Source organism: Acinonyx jubatus, chromosome A2 (assembly GCF_027475565.1).
Source record: "Acinonyx jubatus isolate Ajub_Pintada_27869175 chromosome A2, VMU_Ajub_asm_v1.0, whole genome shotgun sequence".
Classification (NCBI taxonomy): Eukaryota; Metazoa; Chordata; class Mammalia; order Carnivora; family Felidae; genus Acinonyx; species Acinonyx jubatus.
The window spans coordinates 111,723,109-111,745,259 of NC_069383.1; the positions used below are offsets into that span (position 1 = coordinate 111,723,109).

The 22,151-nt window shown below is 41.4% G+C and overlaps 2 protein-coding genes across 7 annotated transcripts in view; both read left to right on the forward strand.

Moving 5' to 3' along the window:
* CCDC174 (coiled-coil domain containing 174) overlaps positions 1-19,137 on the forward strand; it is a 32,152-nt gene extending 13,015 nt beyond the window's left edge. The window contains exons 6-13 of one of the 2 annotated variants that reach the window (XR_008296997.1): positions 1,329-1,424; positions 2,393-2,535; positions 2,892-2,986; positions 6,051-6,183; positions 7,925-8,071; positions 9,158-11,831; positions 18,120-18,190; positions 18,309-19,137. Coding sequence is in view for 1 of the 2 variants with exons in the window: in XM_015076433.3 (XP_014931919.2) it covers positions 1,329-1,424; positions 2,393-2,535; positions 2,892-2,986; positions 6,051-6,183; positions 7,925-8,071; positions 9,158-9,456 (913 nt within the window). In the remaining variant the exon portion in view is untranslated. Of the gene's footprint in view, positions 1-1,328; positions 1,425-2,392; positions 2,536-2,891; positions 2,987-6,050; positions 6,184-7,924; positions 8,072-9,157; positions 12,836-18,119; positions 18,191-18,308 lie in introns of those variants that run through there. The other variant, XM_015076433.3, reaches the window with a different exon arrangement.
* Positions 11,767-22,151, forward strand: part of CA2H3orf20 (chromosome A2 C3orf20 homolog) — a 97,700-nt gene continuing 87,315 nt past the window's right edge. For 3 of the 5 annotated variants that reach the window (XM_053218900.1, XM_053218903.1, XM_053218902.1), the window contains exons 1-3: positions 12,965-13,153; positions 18,120-18,190; positions 21,027-21,997. In XM_053218900.1, the coding sequence (XP_053074875.1) occupies positions 21,526-21,997 (472 nt within the window). In that variant the 5' untranslated portion in view covers positions 12,965-13,153; positions 18,120-18,190; positions 21,027-21,525. Of the gene's footprint in view, positions 11,832-12,964; positions 13,154-18,119; positions 18,191-21,026; positions 21,998-22,151 lie in introns of those variants that run through there. The other 2 variants (XM_015076444.3, XM_053218901.1) reach the window with 2 other exon arrangements.

Genomic DNA, 22,151 nt, shown 5'->3' on the forward strand with positions numbered 1-22,151 from the left:
CCAGGTGGTGGAAAATCTTTCCGCAAAAATACTGTAAATAATTACTCAGACCATCTGGCTAGATGATTTTATTTCTCTATTCATTAAAAAAAGCAGAGGGGGGAGGGAGGAAGAAAGAAACTGCCTTCTGCAGTTGGAGGTTTTATTTCTCACAGCAATCAGCGTCAGGACTATAGTAATAGATTCCCAGACATTCAGTTTTCAAGTCATGGGCTAACAATTGGAATCAGCACGTGTAAGAGGAAAGAAATTGCCAACAAAGGCAGAGCCACATACATGAGACTCTGATCTTGAGTTGCACCAGCAGTACTGACCCCTTTCTGTGTTTTTAGCCCCCTGCTAAAGGCTATAGGCAATTCCTTGCCCATAATTAAACAATAAATCTGTTGCATCATAATGCAGTTGAAATGTTTTCCATGAAAATCCGTCCATATTTCCTGTTGGAAGTAGGAGTATTTCGTTTTGCCTTGATGTCTGCCTGGTTCCCCTGACTGTAACTTCTGTCTGGTTTGGGCAAAGCTAAAGAAAGCGGAACTAAAAGTAAAAGATAATAGACTGGCCCACCACTGAGCTGCTTTTGCAGTACAAAATGTGTGTTGCTTGGCTTCCTCCTAATTAATGAGTCCTCATAGTAATCCTGACTTGAGAAATTTCTAATTGGAAGGAGCTGTACCAATTAGAAGAAGTAAAAGAAAGAATAAAAAGTCAGGTTTGCAAAGACTGAGAAAATGAGCAGGTTGAGCATGGTACAGAGCAAAGTTATGCTGGTAAAATATGTGGAATTGTCTAAACCAGACTGAAGGAAGTTCTGAGGTATTGCGGCAAGGGTCTGTGTGGGGTGTTTTTATTTTATTTATTTTTTTAAATGTTTATTTTTGGGAGAGAGCAAGAGAACATGCACACAAGCAGGGGAGGGGCAGAGAGAGAGAGAGGGAGACACAGAATCCGAAGCAGGCTCCAGGCCCTGAGCTGTCAGTGCAGAGCCCGATGTGGGCCTCCAACTCATGAACTGTGAGATCATGACCTGAGCCAAAGTCGGACGCTTGACCGACTAAGCCACCAGGCACCCTTGTATTAAATCACAGACATATATGATCAATCATTTTCTGCATTTTCTAAAACTAAGGTTTAACAGAGGGCACAATGAGCTTATTGTGTGTCAACTTAAAAAAAAACATGTTCTTATCCGTGGTTATGGTCTCTCAGGGTTGAGAGTGTTTCTTGGTAGTGAAGCTTACATTACTTTTTTACTGTGCACCTAGTCTGTAACTTAAGGAACCATATGTCATGTACAAAGCCTTCTTCACATGTTTTCACTTTTATTTTAGGGTGGATTATGTGGATTCTTTAGGGCGATCTCGCCGCTGTATGAAAAAGGATTTGCCAGATCTGCTGGAGATGGATAAAAATCTTCAGGGGAGGCTGTAAGTATGTGATATGCAAACCTCTGCCCAGGTCTGAAATGCAGACATAGGGATTGTTTTATGGGTGAGGCTGCTTTTAGCTCATTGTCTTGATGGTCCAGTAAGAAGGTTTTTTTCTTGATGCGTAAGAATATTTGCTGAAGAACTCTTCTATGGTTAGCACACACACATAATCCACACTCAGGGAACAACCTGAATAGTTGATCATCCGTATTGTGTAGCTACTGAAAGGGATGAGTTGGAAGCTATATCTGTTTACTTGGAAGGGTGTCTGATTATCAGAGTTAAAAATATAGAATGAGCCCAAACCAATAAACAAACCTTTGTGGAGAAAGATATTTAGGAATATGTACTTGGTTATCCCATAGCAAGTGAGAGCACGGAGGTGGTTAGCTTATTAACTTTATACTGATTTTTATTTTGAAGCAAGGGCCTTATTGCTGGATTTTTTCCTTTAGGGCCAGAGACATCTAAGAGATAACTTGCTAGTACACTCCAGGGAATAAAATTCCCCTCACCAAGGGCAGTTTTGATGTGGAAAGTCCACCTTGTCCAAGTCCTTCAGGTTCAGATCGGCCTGGGCTCAGCACAAGGAAGGAAGTGCAGGAGCCCTGAGCCGCCTGACACGGGACAGGAGACACTGCCTGGCTGCAGTGTTACGCAGCTGACCATGCAGCCAAGGCCCTGGCTTCTTCTTCCCCTTTAGCCCAGAAGGGGATGGGAAGGAAAGTGGTTTGTCTCAAGTGCTGAGGCAAGATTCTGTTGCACTAATGTAACAAGTCAGCTGCTTAATTAAAGAAAGATGAAAACAGTTTTTGCAGTTTCCCAGTGGTATTGTGGGTCAGAAAATTCTGTAAGGAATTACCTTATCAGCTAGAATTACTTGTCCATGATCCAGCTTACTGAACTGAAGTATTGCTGTCTCACAGCTCTTACCTAAATATAGCTTTGCTCTGTCCCCCTACTAGTTTCGTTAGTCCTGCTAATGAGAAAACCTTATTATCTGAAGATATGAGAAAAGAACTTCAGCGCCAGCAATGGGAGGAAGAAGAAAGAGAGGCCTTGAAAAGGCCGATGGGGCCCATACATTATGAAGACATTCGTGAAAATGGTATAATCATCTTGCAGCTTTTTAAATCTTTTTTTTTTTTTTTTGGACTAATGGCAAGCATAAAGGGAAATATTCATAAAGCTGTAGCTCTTACATAGAAATAAAAGATTCTGATTTGGAATTGAAAATATCCCCTTTGTTTGCTTTATAGCCTAAAAAATACTCTTGTTGGGAATATCTTTCTAACAGAGGGCCTGCTAATCATAAGCAGGAGATCTTTTTGGCTTAACTGCCTTTTTTTTTAAACTTGTGTCAAATATTACTGTGTTTCTTTTTGCCTTCATTGGAAATTTAGCCTGACTCTAATTTGTTAATCAGGGAACTCTAATCTTCTGAAAAATTGTGACTTATTTCAGAGGCCCGGCAACTTGGTGTTGGATATTTTGCCTTTGCCCGAGATAAAGAGTTGAGAAACAAGCAGATGAAAACATTAGAGATGCTACGTGAACAGGTAAAAATTAAATTCAGAATTGATGTTAAGTATTTGAGAGCGGTTTGTTTCTTGTTGGACCATATTATGGAAATGGTCTATTTTTTAAATTGATACTCAAAATGGCCTTTTAAAAAAAATTTTTTTTGTAACATTTATTTATTTTTGAGACAGAGACAGAGCATGAATGGGGGAGGGTCAGAGAGAGAGAGAGACGCAGAATCTGAAACAGGCTCCAGGCTCTGAGCTGTCAGAACAGAGCCCGACGCAGGGCTCGAACTCACAGATCATGAGATTATGACCTGAGCCAAAGTCGGACACTTAACCGACTGAACCACCCAGGCGCCCTGGCCTTTTTTAAAAAATATTTATTTAATAGTTAATATTCAGAGCAGTGATGGATAAAAGTACATTAAATAAACTTTCCATTTTATTAAAGATTAATATTTCTGATAATTAGTAAATATTGTGGCCATAAACCAGATACTGTATTATTACTTTTTAATTGATGTATAATTAACACATAACATTATGTTAGTTTCAGGTATACAATATACTTATTCAGTATTTGTGTATATAGCAAATTGATTGTCACATTAAGTTTAGTTACTATCTGTCACTATACATAGTTAAAAATTTTTTTTTTTGTGATGAGAACTTTTAAGATGTACTGTCTTAGCAACGTTCAAATATGCATTACAGTATTATTAACTGTGATTGCCATGTTTTACATTACATCCCCATGACTGACTTATTTTATAAGTGGAAGTTTAAATACCTTTCGATTCCTGTCACCCATTTTGTCCACCCCCTACCCTCACTTCTTTTAACCACCAATCTGTTCTCTGTATCTATAAGCTTATATTTGTCTTTGTTTTTTTTTTTCCTTAGGGAAGGGGGTTAGATTCCACATATAAGTGAGATCATGCAGTATTTGTCTTTTCCTGTCTGACTTATCTCATTTAGTATAATGTTCTCAAGGTCCATCCATCTGGTTCAAATGACAAAATATACTTCTTTTTTATGGCTGAGTAATATTCCATTCCTCCCACCCCTTCTGTATCCATTCATCCATTGATACACACTTAGGTTGTTTCCATGTCTTGGCTGTTGTACATAATTCTGCAGTGAACATGGGGATGCAGATATCTTTTTGAGTTAGCATTTTCATTTTCTTCAGATAAATAAGCGGAACTGGAATCACTGGATCATATGGTTAATTTTTTGAGGAACCTCTATACTGTTTTCCATAGTGCCTGCACCTATTTACGTGCCTACCAACAATGCACAAGTGTTCCCCTTTCTTTACATCCTTGCCAACATTTGTTGTTTCTAGTCTTTTTGATAATAGTCATTCTAATAGGTACGAGATGAAAGCTCATTATGGTTTTAGGTTTGCATTTCCCTGATGATCAGTGATATTTAGCATCTGTTCATGTGTCTGTTAGCCATCTGTATGTATTTTTGGAAAAATGTCTGTTCAAATTACCTGCCTGTTTTTTAATCGGACTGTTTTAATGTATATATTAATCCCTTATCCGATAATATGATTTGCAAATATATCTCCCATCCAGTAGGTTGTCTTTCATTTTGTTGATGGGTTCCTTTGCTGTGCAGAAGTTTTTAGTTAGATATAGTCCCACTTGTTTGTTTTTGCTTTTCTTGCCTTTGCTTTTAGTGTCAGATCCAAAAAGTCATTGCCAAGACTGATGTTAAGGAGCTTATGGCCTATATTTTCTTCAAGACGTTTTATAGTTTGGAGTCTTGTGTTCAAGTCTTTAGTCCATTTTGGGTTAATTTTTGTATATGGTGTAAGATAGCTGTCCAGTTTCACTCTTTGCACCTGCCTGTTCCTTTTTTCTCACATGATTTATTAAAGAGATTGTCTTTTCCCCATTGCATATTATTGGCTCCTTCGTCATAAATCAATTGACTGTGTATGCTTGGCTTTATTTCTGGGTTCTCTTTTCTGTTCCACTGATCTTTGTGTCTGTTTCTATGCCAGTGCCTAACTGCTTTGATTACTATAGCTTTGTAATATAGTTTGAAATCAGGAAGTCTGAGGCTTCCAGTTTTTTTTTTTCTTTCTCAAGAATGCTTATTCATGGTCTTTAGTGTTTCCATACAAATTTTAGCATTGTTTGTTCTATTGTGAAAAATACTTGTTGCAATTTTGATAGAGATTGCATTGAATCGTAGATTGCTTTGGATAATATGGATGTTTTATTAATATTCATTCTTCCAGTCTATGAGCATGCTATATTTTTCCATTTCTTTGTGTCTTCTTCAGTTTCTTTCATTGTTGCTTTATAGTTTTCAGAGTACAAGTCTTTTACCTCCTAGGTTAAATTTATTCCTAAGCATTTTATTCTTTTTGATGTAATTATAAATGGGAATGTCTTCTTAATTCTTTTTCTGATAGTTTGTTACTAGCGTATAGAAACATAACAGATTTTTGTATATTGCTTTTGTATCTTGCAACTTCACTGAATTCATTTATTAGTTCCAACAGTTTTTTGGTTGGTGTCTTTAGGGTTTCTATATATAACATCCCGTCTTCTGCAAATAGTGACAGTTTTATCAATAAGCATTTATCAGTATCAGAATGCTATTATAGTTTTATGAATGTAATTGCTATTCTATTTTGGTGTTCCAGACTTTAAAATTATAGCTGCTTAGAACTAACTTATATAACTTTGATGTTTTAAATTTGGTTTTAAATATGGTACTTTTAGAGTGGCCTGGGTAAGAAAATAGAGAGTTATTTAAGGGATTTATTTAAGGGATTAAGGAGTAGAACAGAATTGGTTGGTTTCCTTGAACGTGAAGCATTCCAGGGCGCTCTGTGAACACTCGCTAAACTTAGAAAACATGCCAGAGGACTTGTATAAGAGGGCCTCCTAGGTCTCTGTTTTGAAGAGCTCAAGGCTAGCTGCCTAGTGGTGGCCTGAAATCAATTAATTAGTCTGTTTTTTAAGATAAAATTAATATTTAATCCTTTAAATTCACTTTTAATAATTTTAATTTGAGAAGAAATATTGTGAATTTGATTTACAGTAAATTTCTAATTTTCTGTTATATTCAGACAACAGATCAGAGAACAAAACGAGAGAACATAAAGGAAAAGCGAAAGGCTATGTTAGAAGCAAGGCTTGCTAAACTCCGACAAAAAAAGATGAAAAAGTCAAAAGAAGATGGAGCAGAGGAAGAAAACAAAGGTATATCGTGGCTCATTGTGTCTGAACTTCAAAAGGAAAATCTTTAGTTCCACTGATGTCTCAGTGAACAGGACTGACAATCTGGAAATGAGCCATTTAGTTTTATTCTCTAAGCAAGCAGGGTACCTTTGGGATACTGCCAGGAGCAGTTTTTTATAATACACGTGGTGCAGAATGACACGCGAAAGAATCTTTTTATAGAGACAAGAATATTAACGAACAGGACATTGTGTTACTTCATAGAAGGGCCTGGCTTAGTAAACGAGACTTCACTTAGAGCAAAGATGTTTTAAGATAGAATTTTGTTGTACACACACATTTTAGACTTGGTTTCTTTTGCTATGGCTATAAGTTTTTTTGGTTATTGTGCATTAATTTATTTTAAAGGAGAAATATATTCACAAAGTCACGTAAGAAAGGAAAGAATTTACGAGTATAGACAGCTTCTGAAAGGACTGTCACAACACGTGGAAACACCACATGGCATGTTGTGTCCCTGAAGGCTTCTGCTTGCTGCATGAGCTACCCTAGTCTGGGCTTCACTGCCATTCCTGAGACTCCTGCATGGACTGGCTCCAACGAGCTGGAAGTCTATTTTTGGTTTTAATCCTTTGGAGGTGGTGGGTGTCTAGGCAGGTAGTAGCTCTGCCCCACGTGGTCACCCAGTCCCCAGCTTCCTCCTGTTTTCCTGCTTCTGCCGTTCCTAGAGTGATGCTCTACCTGCAGGGTGGAAGCTTGCTCCCTACCACCTGTTCATGGTCCAGCCCTAGGGAAGCGGGAAAGAGGGGAGAGGAACCTGTTGCTTCTTTAGGAATGTGAATTGGAAGGCCCACACAACCATGCATTTACAACCCACTGGCCTGAATGCAGCTGCAGGGGCCCCTGGGGAATGGCCTATCTAGCGAGGTGGCCACATCTCTTACTGAAACTGGGGGCAGGGCGTTCCATTCCCAAAACGAAAAAGGTGAGTGTGGGTATCAGGAGCATGTTATACAAGCCTCTCCTGCTCACATGGAAGCCTTGTGCTAAGCCATCGGCCATTTTCTATTCTGAACACAGCTTCAGTTTAGCTTTGAAAGGAGACAAGAAACATTTAGGAATTGGAAGATCATCTGTTTAGTTTTGTATAAATGCTGTGTTCCTGTAACATGTTAAGCTCTGCATATTGTTTCTCTATTTTTTGCTCTACTCCTGAACATCTGTCATCTCTACAAGATGTGGAGCGCCACACAGTGTTTTTTGAAAAATCCACTTTCTTTTAAAATCTAGCCAAAGGTGAAGAGCCTACAGCCCACTGCCACACCCCAGCTCTTTGTCACTCCAAGTTCTCTTGCTTTGTCTGAGACTCTTATTTTAGTGGAGTAGCTGGGGGTTTCTGGTCCTTCAGTTGTCGGTCTGGGGAAGCAGGGTGGCATAGTGGGAAGCACAGAGACTTTGAAATCCATCCCACCTGGGTTCGGATCCTGGCTCTTGTCACCTTCTACCTGTGTAGCATTTCTGAGCTTAATTTTCCTCATTTATAAAATAGGAATACTAACCCTGACTTTATGACGGTTATTATAAGAATTACACAAACTATTGTACACAAGGTACTTAGTTCACTCCCTGGGCCAAAATAGGTGCTCATTAAATACTGGCTGTTACTTTTACTCTCAAGATGAGCATGTTCTATTTAATGTTTATTTTAATAATAGCTTTAAGTTTTATTATAGTGATGTCTTATTCTCTTGCAAAAAAATAGATGTTATTGGGCCTTTGCCACCAGAACCAGAGGCTGTGCCAACCCCACGTACTGCTGCCCAGAGTAGCAAAGTGGAAGTCATCGTTCAGGAGAGGAAGGATACCCGCCCGGGAGTGCCGCATGTCCGAGAGTGGGACAGAGGAAAAGGTAAGGGGTGGGGGGGCGGGTTCTAAACAGGCCTTGCACAGACTTTTCCAGTTCATCTCAGAGTGTGATTCTCATGAGTCTTAGTGTAGAGGCTTTTGAGGCTCACGGAACTCTCCAGATCTTTGAACTGTTTCTTCTCAGTACCCAGACCCTAGCTGTTTGTAAACAGGGACACTAGAAAGTGTGATTATAAAAGACCAGGGTCTACAACAGGTCATTTCAAAAGGACAATTTGTTTTAGAAGCACTGAGGGAAGTTTTTAAAAATTTGTGCTACCCTCATGTGGCTTTACAGCTTTGGAATGCCCTTTCTCAGGAGCCACTTTTAAAAATCTTACAAGGTTTGGTATTTCAACGTCCTCTGTGTTTTTAGCAGCCTCCTTTACGTTTAGTTGAAAATAGTCTGCATGCCACAGGATTCACCTGGATTCACGTATGGTTCTGTTGGGTCATGCAGATTTTTCCGTAAATTATTTCTGTAAATCTACCATGATGCCCACAGCAGCTTCTTGTTGGGGGAGACCAGGATTTATGCCTCTTTGAACAAGATTGTTACAGTAGTGCATTAGCTCACCCTGTTTGAGCTGATGAGATCCAAGACTCAAAGGCAAATAGGCCAGTGCATTTGGTTAGTGCTAGTTAGAAATAGAGATGAAATGCCAAATGAGATTTGGACTTTCTTGTCTTCTAAAACTCAGTAAAGGCCAAAATTTGTATTTTGTTGTGAAGTACCTACGTTATGTCTAGCAAATGATTTGAGTGTTTGGTTTTTCTGTATTTCTCTCTCAGATGTAATTTTAGTGCCTTTTTGGCAATACTTCCAGAAGCTACCAGCCTTCTCCGCCAGAGCCTTCCTTGAATCTTCCCCATCTGGAAGTAGTCACTCCCTTTGCTTAGCCTGCTGCTTCCTTATATTTTTGTAGGCCTTACGTATACCTTGTATTATATTATTGCTTTCCTTGCTATCTCCTCCAGAGAATGGGAGTTGGCATTTAAGAAGTATATGTAATAATCGAAAAGTAATAACAATAAAAATTCAACTGATTTGGTCTTTACTTCTAATAATACTCTTTCTTATTTTTATTAGAGTTTTCCTTTGGGTTCTGGTCGAAGAGGCAGTCAGATCTCCGGGCTGAGAGAGATCCTGAGTTTGCCCCACCATCGGATTACTTTGTGGGTCAAAAGAGAACTGCTTCCCTCAGTAGCGAGACGTGGAGCAGACCTGCAGCTGCACCGAGCGACCCGGGACCGTGCTCTGGCCAGAGTCGTGACACTGGCTGTTCACATCCACCATCCACTCCTGCCCCCAGCAGCCCACCACGAGCCCCGACAGTCACTTTTGAAACTCTGGACGATATGATATCATATTACAAACAAGTGACATGAACTTCCAAACCGTTCTGATTTGGGTCTCTACTGTGGATAGTGCCTTCTTCTCCTAAATCGGGGAAGATAATTTAATTTTAGGGACTGAATTGTACCTGTTTCCTCCCATCCTTTCCCTGGAAGACACAGACTTCAGGTTGGATTTGTCTGTCAGCAAGGAAGAAAGTGAATGGTACCATGGGAATTCTGTGGCCACTTGGCTGTTCATTTTTTTCTAATTGATATGGAGCCCTGTCCTTCTGGATTTATGTGTAAGCTGTCATGTACGACCCCGAAGAGCTCATAACCCTGTTTCATAACCACTTCCTTGGCTTACCTAGATTTAAGGGTTCCGTTCCTTTCCTTTTGCAGATACTAGAGTGCAGCTTTCTTTGTTCCAAGGATTCAGCTTCCATATCAATTCCGTATCTGTCGGGAGGTGTGTTAGGCTGTCAAAGTGGCAAATGAGGGGACACTGTGGGGCAAAGTGATCTAGTCTCCAAGAGGACCATGAAGCTGGTGGACTATTAAGTAATAACATTTGAAATAAGACCAGAGAGGAGAACTTCATAATCCAGAAAGGTAGAGGGTGAAGTCACTTATCTTGTCATCCCATCCTAAATGATGGTTGTCACCACACATGCCTAGTGGGCATTCGGTAAGTGTGTGTAGAGTCCCTGGGGCACATGTGGAGGCTGCTCAGCCTGGTCAGAGAGTGAGATGCTTCTTAGCTTAAGGGTTAGTTTTTCAGCTGGGCCTGCCTCTCTGTTGCGTCCACTGTAGGCCCTCATCACTCTCAGGAGCCAAGTCACCTCAGAAGTCTGATTGGAATAGACCTGAGCTGGAGTAAGAGGAGGGAGGTCCCTTTGTCTTTACTAACAATGAGCAGAACTCCAGAAGCATTTCCTGTGCCCGCTGCACCTCCGTGTCTTTACAGCTGCAGACAAGCAGTGGGAGTTGGCCCATAGGACTCCCTGTAAGAATGTGCTAGAGCAGGTCTTTCAGGTACCAGAAGGAGCCTGCACTCTTGGGGCTCTGATGCACATAGTCTCAGTGGTATTGATGGGAATGCCCCCTTCTCATTACAGATTGCAAACTGCAGTGCAGAGAAGGTCAATGACTTGTCCAAGGTCATGTAGCATCCGTATGGCAGCTCTGGGACTTCAGGGCAGTTTATTTAGGCTCATGTTTGCTCTAGCCTCACTTTCTCCAGTGCCATCTGCTCTCAGTCTTGTCCCAGTTATCAAATAGTATTAGATGAAAATCCCATATTCTTGCAAACTTAACTTCTGAACTCCATGTCAAAGGCAAAGTTGCCTGCCCTACTAGGGGTCATTCTGTCAGCCTGATCAGGCAAATACCTCTTCAAAAAAAATTTTTTTAATGTTTATTTTTTGAGAAACAGCGTGAGTGGGGGAGGGGCAGAGAGAGAGGGAGACACAGACTCTGAAGCAGGCTCCAGGCTCTGAGCTCTCAGTACAGAGCCCCATGCAGGGCTTGAACTCGTGAACCATGAGATCAGGACCTGAGCTGAAGTCAGACACTTAACCAACTGAGCCACCCAGGCGTCCCAGGCAAATACTTCTTTTTAAAAAATATACATTAATATCAACTGACCCAGTAACATTTTTTGCAAAACCTGATAAGCTGATGCTAAAATTGGTATGGAATTGAAGAGACGCAGAGTATCCAAAACAATCTTGAAAAAGAACAAAGTTGGAGGACTCGCACTTCCTCATTTCAAGACTTACTACAAACTACAGGAATCAAAGCAGTGCGGTACTGACCTAGATCCATGGACTAGCGTTGAGTCCAAAAATAAATCCTTATTTCTGTGGTCAGTTGAGTTTTGACAGTGGTGCCAAGGCCATCCAATGAGGTAAAGGATAGTTTCTTCAGATGATTTTGGGACAACTATCTGCATGCAAAAGAATGAATTTGGACCCACAACTCAGACCATAAACAAAACCAACTCATTGTCAAAATGGATCAAAGACCTAAACATAGGAACTAAAGCTACAAAACCAACTGAAACAGCTTGTAGTACAAAGGGAGAGGGACAAAAAAGGAAAATTGGAATACTAGAGAGAAAAAATAGAAATAATAGTTTACTGGAATCCTAAGAAAACAAAAAAATGGAAGGGAAGAACAAAAACAATAGACAAATGAGAACAATGGAAAGAACGTGTTTATGAGGTAGAGCAGAAGGGCTTGAGAGATGATTGTGGAGAACAGGCGGGAAGGCCAGCCAGACAGCAGTAAGCCCAGGCCTGTGGGAGTAGCCATCATGAGCAGGATCCCCAAATAACCTTTCATCGTTGCCCAGGATGGCCCAACCTAGGGTGGATGGCGAAGCAGTCTGCCCTTTGGCTTATGGTCACTGTCGACTAATAACTGTAAGTCGGATGTCCTCTAGGATTTCAAGACTATATAAACATTTCTAATCCTCTCTTAGCATACATGTAGTTGTTTCATGAGCCCAGTTAACATCCTCTTCCTTTTCAGACCCAGAGCTGAAGTGTTAACACAATTAGTTTTACCAGTTCTTGTGGGCCTATTTTGTACACATGTATCCAGCAGATGGCGTTCAAGTCCTCAAGACTTCACATCAGTCTAGAACAGCACTGCCCCATAGAAATAGGATGAGAGCCCTCTGTCATTTTCAGTTTTCTGGGACCCACATTACAAAAGTGTAATTAATTTTATTGTATACTTTATTTAGTATATCCAAAATATTTCAACACTCCATATTAAAAAAATACTGAAATATTTTACATTTGTTTTCACACCAAGTGTTCAAAATCAACTGCAAATCCTCCCATGGTACATCTCAATTCGGATGCTAAGTTTTCATCAGGAGTACTTGATCTGTATTTATATGTCATAAAACATACAGGAAAAAGTAGACTCACACATCCACATTGTTGCAAAAAGACAAACATTTTTAAGTTTGCCAGTAACTGAATCCAATATTAAGTCATAATACAATTTTAGTTCTTAGTCATACTAGCCACATTTCAGATGCTCAAAAGACACATGTCTAGGGCTACTGTCTGTCCAGCACAGTACAACTCTACATGATCTGTTTATATACACTTTATGGTCTGACCACACCTACTCCTCCCATTAGCAGCTAAAGGACTGATAAACATTTCTTCCAGGCATACATTAAGCATTCAAGATATTATGGCAGTGTTTCACTTGAAGGCAAGGAGCAGTGAAATCTGTCAGAAAACATGACCACACCTTATTCATATCTTTGTAGAGCTAAGCGGAATGTTTTGGATCAGAAATTGCTTTGAATTACTTGTTTTCATTGTAATCTTTCCTCCAGGCTTTTGTGTGTTTTGATACAGTTCATTTGAATTGGCTAAATAAATCATTTTGTTTGCTTGCAAAATTCCCAAAGGAGAAACTTTAAATCCATATACATGAGATTTCTGCTATGTTTAGCCATACATTTGCCAAAGACTTGTGGGATCATTTATTTCTTCTTAAAGCCATAGTGCAGCCTGCAGGATGGTTTTCAGCTAACCTTGTTGTGACATAGAGACGAGGCGGTAGAATTTAGAATTTGGAGCAGGGGTGGGTACTGGTCTTTACAGTTAACCCAAAATAGATTAGCCACGCCGTATGCGTGTAGTTTCTTTTTTAGCCTGTAAATTGAACTAAGTCAGTTATATGCCAAGCAGTTCCTGTAAAAAACAACATGGCTAAGGTAAGTGATAATGATTGAAAAGAATTTGTTGACCCACTGAAAACTGGGAGAGAGAATGAAACTCCCCCAGCCCTCCCGCACGGTCTTTGCCTTGGTGAGGCATTTTGCTAGTGTAGGTTGTGAACGTCTAGCTTAACGTTTATAGTTTGGGGTTGGTGGGGAAGAGACTGATGTGATGGGTGTAGATCATTGTCTAGGAAAACTGGAAAATTCATGGCATGAAGCAAGGTGTTTTAGTGAAAACCTGTCATTCAGGCCCAATATTGATCTGTTACCCTGTTTCTTAAATCCTGGGCTCCATTTATATATTCATGCATGGTAAATGTATGTTTGTTCAGTGACGGGATTGGTCAGAAATACTACTTCTTTTTCATCCTTAATTTAAAAAATTTCTTTCTCCATATTTCTAACTACCACGTTCTTCCTAATTCTGAAAGCTCACCTGTTTGGTGGCAGTTTTGCCTGGTGATAAGCATTTTCCTTGGGGTACATTGTATTCTGTTCCTGTTTCTTTTTTTTTTTTTTTTTTTTTAGTTTTTTTTTTATTTTGGGAGAGAGAGTATATGTGTGTGCAAGTAGGGGAAGGGCAGAGAGAGAGAGGGAGAGAGAGAATCCCAAGCAGGCTCCACACTGTCCGTGCAGAGCCCGATGTAGGGCTCCATCTCAGGAACCACGAAATCACGACCTAAGCTGAAGTGGGATGCTTAATTGTCTGAGCTACTCAGGCACCCGCCCCTCTGTTTCTGTTTCTGAGAGTTATCAGCAATTAAGCTTCCTTGAACTTGAATATGAGGAGTAGTTTTAGATACTCGACCCCTCATCGCCCCTTCCCTGCCCCACACCTCTCTGCACATGTTGTTCAGGGTTGTTTATGAAAAACAAACACAAAAATAGGTTCTGCTCATAGCCAGTTCTCCCAGGTCACAAACATGTCTGAGAATGGCACTGCTGTTTTTGTAGGAGACCCAAGATTTACTGTCTTCAGTAACCAATACATTTTTTTTAATCAAGGTATAATTTATATACAACATATTAGTTTCATTGTACACCATAATGGTTTAATATTTGTATGTATCGTGAAGTGATCACCATAACAAGTCTAGGTATCATCCATCACCACACCTAGTTGCAGAATTCTTTTTCTTGTGATGAGAACTTCTGAAGTCTACTGTCTTAGCAACTTTCAAATATGTAATCCAGTGTTAACTGTAGTCACCATCCTGTACATTACATCCCCATGGCTTCCTTATTTGATAACTGGAACTTGGCAGTTTTTGACTCCCTTTATCCGTTTCGTCCATTCCATCCTCTGCCTGTGGCAACCACCAATCTATTCTCTGTCCCTGTGAGCTTGGTTTTTGTATTTGTTTTAGATTCCACATGTAAGAGATCATAGGGTACTTGCCTCTCTGACTTCTTTCACTTAGCGTAATGCTCTCAGAGCCCACCCGCGTTGTGGCATATGGCAAGATTTCCTTATTTTTGTGGCTGAATAATACTCCACTGTGTATATAAATCTTCTTTCTCCGTTCATCCATCGATGGACACTTAGGTTGCTTCCATATCTTGGCTATTGTAAATAATGCTGCAGTTAACACATGACTGCGTATATCTTTTCCAGTTAGTGTTTTTGTTTTCTTTGGATAAATACCCAGAAGTGGAATTCCTGGATCATATGGTAGTTCGATTTTTAATTTTTTGAGGAGCCTCCATATTGTTTTCCATAGTGGCTGCACCGGTTTACATTCCCACTGTGTACCAAGGTTCCAGTTTTTTCAAATTCTCCCCAACACCTGTTATTTTTTGTCCTTTTGATAATAGTTATTCTGACAGGTGTGATGTGATATACCCCATTGTGGTTTTGATTTGCATTTCCCTGATGTTGAGCATTTTTTCATAATTTGCAAAGATCTTTACCTTAGGAAAGGCTTTTTGTCCCTGCTTCCAAAGACCTGCATAAGTTTTAAGGTATACGTAACCAATGTAAATATAACATTAAAACAATTTTTTTAACATGTTTGAAACTGAGCTGCTCAGATATTTTTAATTGGTACCTGATAGTTCATCAGATTCATCTGCATCATTGTTACACCCTTCCTCAGTTGTTGGCTGGGTGCATTATTTCAGTATTAGGAATGAAGTGGCTATAGGCATCTTTTTTGTTTGGCTCAGCCAGCAATGGTCTTTATTCCAGTAGCTTCTCTCCTTTTAAATCATCCCTTTGGGCATTATTTTCAGAAGTGAGATTACTGGGTCAAAGGGACGATCATTTTTATGTTCCTTGATGGGTCTTGCCGGGAGACCATCTTAATAAGGGCCCTTGATGTTGTGATAAATCTCCCTGGTGGAGGATGCAGGTGGTTTGCAAGTGCATTCTGCTCTAGGATAAGCAGTAACCATAAGGTTTCAGTCTCCTGTGTAAACCTTCCTCAGTGGCAGGTGGTTAAGCTTGATCATGTGCGCTGGCCCCCACTCTGCTTCCTCTCAGATCACTTCTCTCTCCAGCTCAGCCCTTTCTTCTTCTCATCTGCCTAGAGAATTCAAGCATCTGTCCAGAACATGCTTTCTATATTGAATAGCAGAGAGGACAGTGTCTGTTAATTTTCCTAGTCCCATCTCCACCTCTTTTGTGCACTGAGTGAGGGCTCATTCTCATGCCTGTCCTAGCCTAAAGCTGGGCTTGCTCACTGATTGCAGGCACGCAGTTACATCTGCACTGCTTTCTGTCTTTATCAAAGCATTTCTGATTGAAACTACAGAGAGCCAGAAACTAGAGAAAATAGCAAAGAAAGCCAGGACCAGGTGACCTGAGAGGGCTAAGTTTACAGCTTTTTGTTTTTAAGTATACAGCTGTATAAACTTCTAAAAGATATATTCTTGGGTCAGTGCCAATAATGGGAAGGAAGGATGCCCGTTTTTCTTCTAAACCTACACCCGATTCCTCACCCCCCGCCCAGCTTCCTTCTGATTACATGCACTTGCTTTTCCCAAAGCCTGTTCAGAACTTTCCCACTTTTCACCCGTGTTCTGCTTGTGCTCAGCTTGCTGTGTCTGTATTTTTCAAGTACCCTTCCGGGTGCACCAAGGACTAGAAATCCCTTTGTCCTGTAGGCAGAAATCAGGGTGCTGTGATTTGGTTCCTCTCCTTGGCTAATCTCTACAGCAGCTGGGCTTCTTACACTCCTTCCCACCACACTGCCAGCCCCTGGGAGGAGTACCCTAAAATACAGACGCCACCTCTGCTGGCAGTCCTTCCATGGTTTCCCGTCACCTGCAAGATGAAGTCCAGGCTCATCATTTTACAGCTGGCCCCTTTCTGCCCCTCCCACGCACGGCCCCTCCCCACTCGACACTAACCCATCCCCCGCTCTACTTACTTCCAGTTCCCCAAACTTGCCAGGCAGTTTAGAGCCTCTGCCCTGAGCAAGTGCCGTTCCCATCACCTGGAATGCTCTTCCTCACCTTGTTTCCTAGTCAGCTTGTCTCCGGAGCAGTTTCTGTCATTTCCATTGTGCAACCTTTTTGGACCGCTCCAAATAATTTCCGTTTGCTATTTAACATTCGTGGAGCACTTAACTGTGTGCTAGGAGTTGCGCCAACCCTGTACGTGCATCACCGCACTTACTCCTCACAGTCCTGGGAGGTGGGGACTAGTGCCCTTGAGAATATCACACAGATCCAAGTGCTGGGTTCAAGGTCACCTAGCCTAAGCTCTTCACTACCCAGTGGTAACTGTCTTCTCTGGGCTTCCGTTCTCCCTTGCAGAGAGCACTCTGACTTGTCATTGTAGCTTTGTGTGCATGCTTCTCCCCTCAGATCTATCCTCTGGGACAGAGCAGCCAGACAGTAAGTAAATGGAATGAAGAAGCCCCTGGGCCTGTGGTCATCTTCTATATGCTTTATAAACTTATTACATGATCCTTTCATTTCTTTGTGGGAGGTGTTTCTTGAAACTTTGCTTATGGCCACCCGCATGGGTCTTTCAGGCTATTCATGGGACTTCGATGCCACAAATAGTTTTCAGTTGCTTATAGCAGCACTGTAGTTAATAATATGGACACTATGAAAGAGAGAGAAGACACGGCCCCTGCTCTTCATTTGCAGAGATGAGATTTGCCACATGGGACACAATTAGTGATTAAAGACAATACATTTGAATATTTGATTGCATAACATGCAAATTCTTTGGCATGACCTTCTTTGGCAAGGCCTTTGGTGATCTGATGCGAGACCACTTTTCCAACTTTGTCTACTATTCTCCCACAGACCCCAATCATGCTGATGTGTTTTGCAGTGCTCTGAGCCCACCATACTTTCGATGCTTCTGTTCCCATGTACATATTGTTCCTTTTGCCTAGAATGCCTTCTCCTTCCCATCTGCATAGCAACCTCCGCTCATCTTTTATAACCATCTTCAGTGCTGCTTCCATTAGATCCTTTTCTTTGGGTTTTCATGGCCTGTGTATATTTTTCTGTAGTGTGACCCTTATCCTATAGTCTATGAGTCAATTTTCTAAGTCCGACCTGCCTGTTAAACGTTGAGCTAGTTGAGGGCAAGGCCCATGTCTCAGTAATGGAAAAATGAATGACCAAATCATAAAAAGTGTTTACAGAGAAAGGAGGGTGGGATGGTGTTCCAACATGGCTGGTTGTCAGTCAGGAATCACACTTGACTGCAAGGGTAGAGATCTGAATAAAGTGGTTCATTCTGCCCTGTGAAACCAGTTTAGAGGTCGGTGGCCGATTGTTGGTGTGGGGGTGTCGCTGTGTCATCAGGAGCCCAGGCTCCGGCACTCCGCTCAGCCCCCTTTAATGTGTGGCTTCCCTCTGCAAGGTAACCTCATGGTTGCTTGAGCTACAGAGAGGAGGAAAGAGAAGGGCTGTGAGGAAAGAGCAAGTCCATGAAGGTAGCTTCCTGTAAAAACATGTCTCAGGGTCCTACCCAGAAGCTCTGCTTTCATTTCAGAGGCCAGAATTTAGTCACATGGGTACGTCTAGCTGAATTTTGAAGAGATAAATATATGGCAATAAATACAGGTAAGTAGAAATTATAAATATAATATTTATGTTATATTATCATACTTAAATATAATGTAAATAAAGTAAGTGTATGGTAATAGCAAATTTTAAATGACATTTTTCTTTTAAAAAACAGCTTTTAGGTGCAAATGGACTCTTCTATAAAAAAGATATAAATTGGTCAATAAACACACAAAAAGATGCTCACCATCATTAGGCATTAGGAAAATGCTAATCAGAATCACAATGAGATGCCACTTCACACCCTCTAGAATGGCTCTAGAATCAAAAAGACATAGTAACAAGTGTTCACAAGGACCTGGATTAATTACAATCCTCCTACATTGCTGGTGGGACTGTAAAGTGGGGTAGCCACTTTGGAAACCAGTCTGATGGTCTAAAATGTTAAACATTGAGTTGCCATATGACCTGGCAATTTCACTTCTAGATATACACCCAGGAGAGTGAAGACATCCATCCACGCAAAAACTTGTACATGAGTGTTCATAGTATTACTATTCATGATAGCCCAAAGTAGAAGCAACCAAAATGTCCGTCAAATAATGAGTGGATCAACAAATTGTGGTCTATCCATATAATGGGATATTATTCTGCCATAAAAATGAATGACGTACTGACACATTCTGTGACATGGATGAACCTTGAAAACATGCTGACTGAAAGAAGACAGTCACAAAAGACAACATAGTGTATGATTCCATTTATGTGGAATGCCAAGAACAGGCAAATCTATAGACAGAAACTAGATTAGTGGTTGCCTAGGAGTGAGGGGGAATGGGGAGCGATTGCTAATGAATGTCTCTTGGGGATGATGAAAATGTTCTAAAATTAGATAGTGGTGTTCATTGCACAACTTTGAATATACTAAAAACCACCGTACACTTTTAAAAGGGTGAATTGTATGGCGTGTGAATTATACCTCAATAAAGTCGCTTTAAAAACCAGCTTTTATCTGTTTGTAAGACTTATCTTCAAAGTTAACTTCAAAAGAAATGAACTGGTAGGGAGGGTGGGGAGAAGTTCCCCAAACCAGTTAACATTTCAAGGACTGTATTTGTCTTCTCTTCATTTGAGTCTTAGCTTAAAAAAAAAAAAAAAAAATCTGCCTTGCTTGGTCAGGGTCAGATCCATCTGGCTGGTTGCCCAGATGATGGAGATTCTGAGTGGTTTCTTTGTTCTGCAGACTTCTCATTTAAAAAATGAACTATTTTTTTCTGAGTCTCCAAAGCTGAGGAATAGAGATGCCAGGGGGTCAGCAAATAGACATAGGAAGCCACTTCTCTGTAAACCAGGATGTCATAAGGGTTTGCTCTATGGAGCTCTTGTTCCTTGGGGATTTTGTTGCTGATAGATGGGCAGAGGCAGCTCGAAGGCCGTGGGGAAATCACAGTGTGCTTGGACAGCTTCTGTGCCAAGACTTTGCATATAGGCAACTCCTGCCTGATTAGGAGCTCTGTCTCCCTAAGCCTCTGATTCCTTATCAGTGAATTGGGAAAGTGAATAATCTCACCCCAGGGTGGTCGCACCAGATCGTGGCCCTGAGCGTGCTCTGGTATATGCCGGTTGTATACCCCACGGGTGACTTTGGGGTGGCTCCAGGGGGCATGGTTTGAGAAATGAAAGAGGGAAGATTGGCAAGAGAAGAGACACCTTGGACATCGTGAGGGAGTGGTTGTCAGGATGGAAGGTAGAAGTGATGATTGGAAGGCTGTGGTGACAAGGATTGCCAGAAGGCACTGGCCAGTAGTCCTTCCTCAGCCGGTGTTACTGGTGTGCTGGTTGGGGGCCACTGAAGTCAGACCACAGGGCAGCTGGCCTGCATGGCATGGAAAATGCTGGCAAAGGTGGTGGGGGAGGACCCTACCCCGTCTGCTCTAAGCTTCCCTTAGGTCAGCTTTTGTGACGTGTTCTGGATTCTTCAGCATCTTTTGCAGAGGCTCATATTCTCACAAAGCCCCTCTGGAATTAAAAAGAAATAAATCATCCTTTTTGTGTAGCGCAAGATTAAGAAGTGGACTTTACATTTTTTGTCAATGTATTTTAGACTGATATGCTACTAAAGAATGTCCTTATGGGGTTCATTTTGATTAGATAAATGAAACTTTCAGATCTGATTACAAAACCCTCAAAGTCTATCTGTGGATTTTCCCAGCTATTTTTGTGTTTATCAAACTGTTCTTCACACTCCCTCTCTTCAATTGGTGTTCTATTTTTTTAAGTTGATTTTTTTTCTTAGTAATCTCTATACTCAATGAGCTTGAACTCATGACCTCAAGATCAAGAGTCACATGCTCTTCTGACTGAGCCAGCCAGGCACTCCAACCAGTGATCTATTTTTGATATATATTGAGAAAATACGAATAAAACACAATTTAGAAGTAAGGGTAACAACCACCATAGCACCTAATGGTGTTCAGATGACCCAGACACAAATATGCTTCTTTGCTACCCCACACATGTCTACTTGATGAGCATGCAGAGCCCTCAAGAAATTCTATTAAAGTGGGGAAATATTTATTATAGTTCATTGATTTTAAGATAGGCATTTCCCCCATTTTAACATCTCTTAAATTGTGATATGTCTTATAGTCAGTGGCATCTTACATTGATTTTTTTTTCTTTCTTGTACAATGGTGCATCTTACAATCAATTGCTTAAAACCTTGCTTTGATGAAATGTGGCCAATATTAGTCATTGAATTGAGAAAATGTATTCTCTGTCTGCCCTTGGATGTACATGTTGAATAATTGCATGCCCACCCTTGCATCACCACCAGGAACTTCCACATCACCCCCTCCACACAGCCAATAAAGCATCTTTTTGTTCTTTGCAGATTTTTATTACTAAATTACAAGAAGATCTCTCGCTGTCAGGTCTCTAACTATAAAAGGTACGGTGGAACCTTTCGCCCTTCCCCATCCTTTCCACTCCTCCAGCCCCGCAGGGTCCCTCCCAAGAGGTACTTGGTTTGTATGACTGTCCCTGGAACCATTTCTGGAATCTGGTCATCCCCAAAGGCCCTTCCCAAAGCGACTCATCAATGTGGGTTTATCTGTTGCTGTCTCTGGGAAGAAAAGGGAAGAGGGGCATCCCTTTGCCCTACTGTGTGAGGAGTGACCAGTTACTTCCTTATCCTCCCTGGATAGGACAACTGGCTCAATGACCTGTAAAGGCCATTTCAGCACTTCCATTCTGTTTGTCTCCAAGGCTTCACCTTAGGTAAGAACTTTTCGCTCTCATTCACCTCTCAGGGGGCTCTGACTTTTTACAGCTGAAGGTCCATCTTATCTGAGATGGACAGTATTACCTAGCAGCATGCATACTCTAGCAACATGAACGACATCAAGAGCAACAGAGAACTGTATCGGCAATACACAGCCTTGGCCCCCAGGCTGCTGGCCCGCATCTCCAAACTGCTCATCATTTGCCGGAATGCAGGCATTTCTGTACCTAAGGGCATCAGGAACATCTTTGAGTTCACTTGGGAGGAACTCACTGCCGACCCCATGGTACCTACTGCATCTGACATCCTGGGCCTGGAGATCAGCATTGGATCCCCACCTGTGGTGCTTATGGAGTCAACCTCCATGCAGGCCCCTGTCCAGAAGAAGGCACCCCCACCAGTACTACCACCTCCGTCACTGCCCACACCCACTGGGCCCGCCAGCTTCACCCGCTCTCCCACCCATGGCCATCTGGTGCACTCTAGCCGGGAAATCCTGCAGAAATTCCAGCGGCGGTCCATCCACCTGCTGACAGAGCTGCTCACCCTGAAGATGAAGGCCATGGTGGAGTCTGTATCTGGTAAGGCTGGCTCACCAGATTCTTCTCCATTTTTTCTGAGCCCAGAAGGATCTACTCAGACCGATGTGTGTGTGTCCACCACAGCCACCATAGCCCCCCCAGCCAGGTGTATAAGAATATGCTAGGGATAAGTGGCAGCCATAGGAATCGAACC